General features: G+C 41.7%; 1 protein-coding gene across 1 annotated transcript; it reads left to right on the top strand.

Annotated features, from left to right (window-relative positions):
* Positions 1 to 454: 454 nt before the first annotated feature.
* LOC122033903 lies at positions 455 to 1,182 on the top strand. The gene is made up of 3 exons (XM_042593053.1): positions 455 to 463; positions 553 to 654; positions 748 to 1,182. Exons 1-3 carry the CDS (start codon positions 455 to 457, stop codon positions 1,180 to 1,182), a joined length of 546 nt encoding a protein of 181 aa, XP_042448987.1.
* Positions 1,183 to 1,466: the final 284 nt, after the last annotated feature.

Here is a 1,466-nt window from a genome sequence, read left to right as displayed (position 1 = left end):
CGTCTGGACTTCTCGCCAGCTATCCGGTCGGCCCATCGACTTAGCTGGACTTCTCGCCAAGCGTCCGGTCAGCCCGTCGACCCACTTGGACTTCTCGCCAGCTATCCGGTCAGCCCGTCGACCTAGCTGGGTTTCGTGCCAGACATCTGGTCAGCCCGTCGACCTGTCTGGACTTTTCCTGCACACTCGATCAGAGTGTTTAGACAACAACAAGCTAACTTAACCTGATTTGTCATTCATCAAAACCTGGGTTAAATCGTTAGTGCAAACCGCACCAACAAGACCTGTGTATGTTTCCGAGGCGATATGGAGTGTATGGACGACCACCTGGGCTGCAGAAAGATAGCATGCAAATGCTGAAAAGGCAAAAGCAAATAGAAATACAGAACCAGGTGGTCCGAGCACCGGAACCGCTCGGCATACGTCAGGATCCAGATCTATTGTAGAGCATACCATGGATTTGGTGAGTAAAATTTAAAGTTATACATTGTAACAAATTATGTATTTATTAGCAAACTTGTATAATTTTATCCAAAATTTTTTTGTATGTAGGAACGCGAGCTTGCCCGACAGCCCACATGTATGGAGGTCTTTCTCAAAACCCATAAGAAGAAGGATGGATCATTTGTTGATTCTCGATCTCAAACTCTTCATGTAAGATTATTAACTTTATTACATTTGTTCATTTCTATATTAATTAGTAGTCAGCAATACTGATTAAATTGGATATTATTTATTTGTTTACAGCAACAAATGGCAGAAAGGGTGACTCAGGCATATCAGCCATCAGTAGAGGGGGGAGATTCACAGTCTCTATTCACCGACGCTCTAAATGAGATTTATTATGATGTTGTCGGTGGAAAGACAAAAAACTCTACCCTCTACGGCCTGGGCTCTCAAGAAAAAGTTGCATTTGATTGTCTGAGAAATCCGGCCGACCGTGCTAGTTCCTCTTCATCTAGTGAGATGCAGTCCTTAAGACGTGAAAATCAAGAACTGCGCACTCAATTGAAATCAATAGATGAGAGGATGACCGATATGGATCAGTGGCGAGCTGATGAGGAGAAGAGGAGATCTGATGAGGAGAAGAGGAGAGCCGAACATGACAAGAGTAATGATGATCTCATGGCCCAGATGCGCCAGATAGTGGCTAATTTCACCCCAGGGGTCACATGGTTCTGAGTCACAGGAGACTCAAGATCCATTAGCCGGTGATGATTAACATTTTCTGAGGTATGTTCAATTATACTTTATTAATTTTTTATTTATCATATATAGGCCGTGGTAATATATTTATTCTATTTTTTTATAGTGACATCTCTTTGTAAATTATCGTATTTTTATTTCTATTTCTTTTATTTTTTTAAGGTATGTAGCTGTTTTTAGCCAAAACACGCGCACGCGCGCACACAAAATCCAATTTGATCATTCGAAGCATCCCTTTATTTCTAAAATGCTTGAAGAAT

The sequence above is a fragment of the Zingiber officinale genome, chromosome 11B (assembly GCF_018446385.1).
Source record: "Zingiber officinale cultivar Zhangliang chromosome 11B, Zo_v1.1, whole genome shotgun sequence".
NCBI classification, from domain to species: Eukaryota; Viridiplantae; Streptophyta; class Magnoliopsida; order Zingiberales; family Zingiberaceae; genus Zingiber; species Zingiber officinale.
Note: the sequence above shows the minus strand (reverse complement) of the source record. Positions and strands in the feature narration are given on the sequence as shown.

Excerpts from the sequence above, each read along its gene's own strand:
- LOC122033903 (XM_042593053.1), top strand. Across the intron at positions 655-747 it reads CTCGATCTCAAACTCTTCAT|CAACAAATGGCAGAAAGGGT; the intron begins GTAAGATTATTA and ends ATTTGTTTACAG.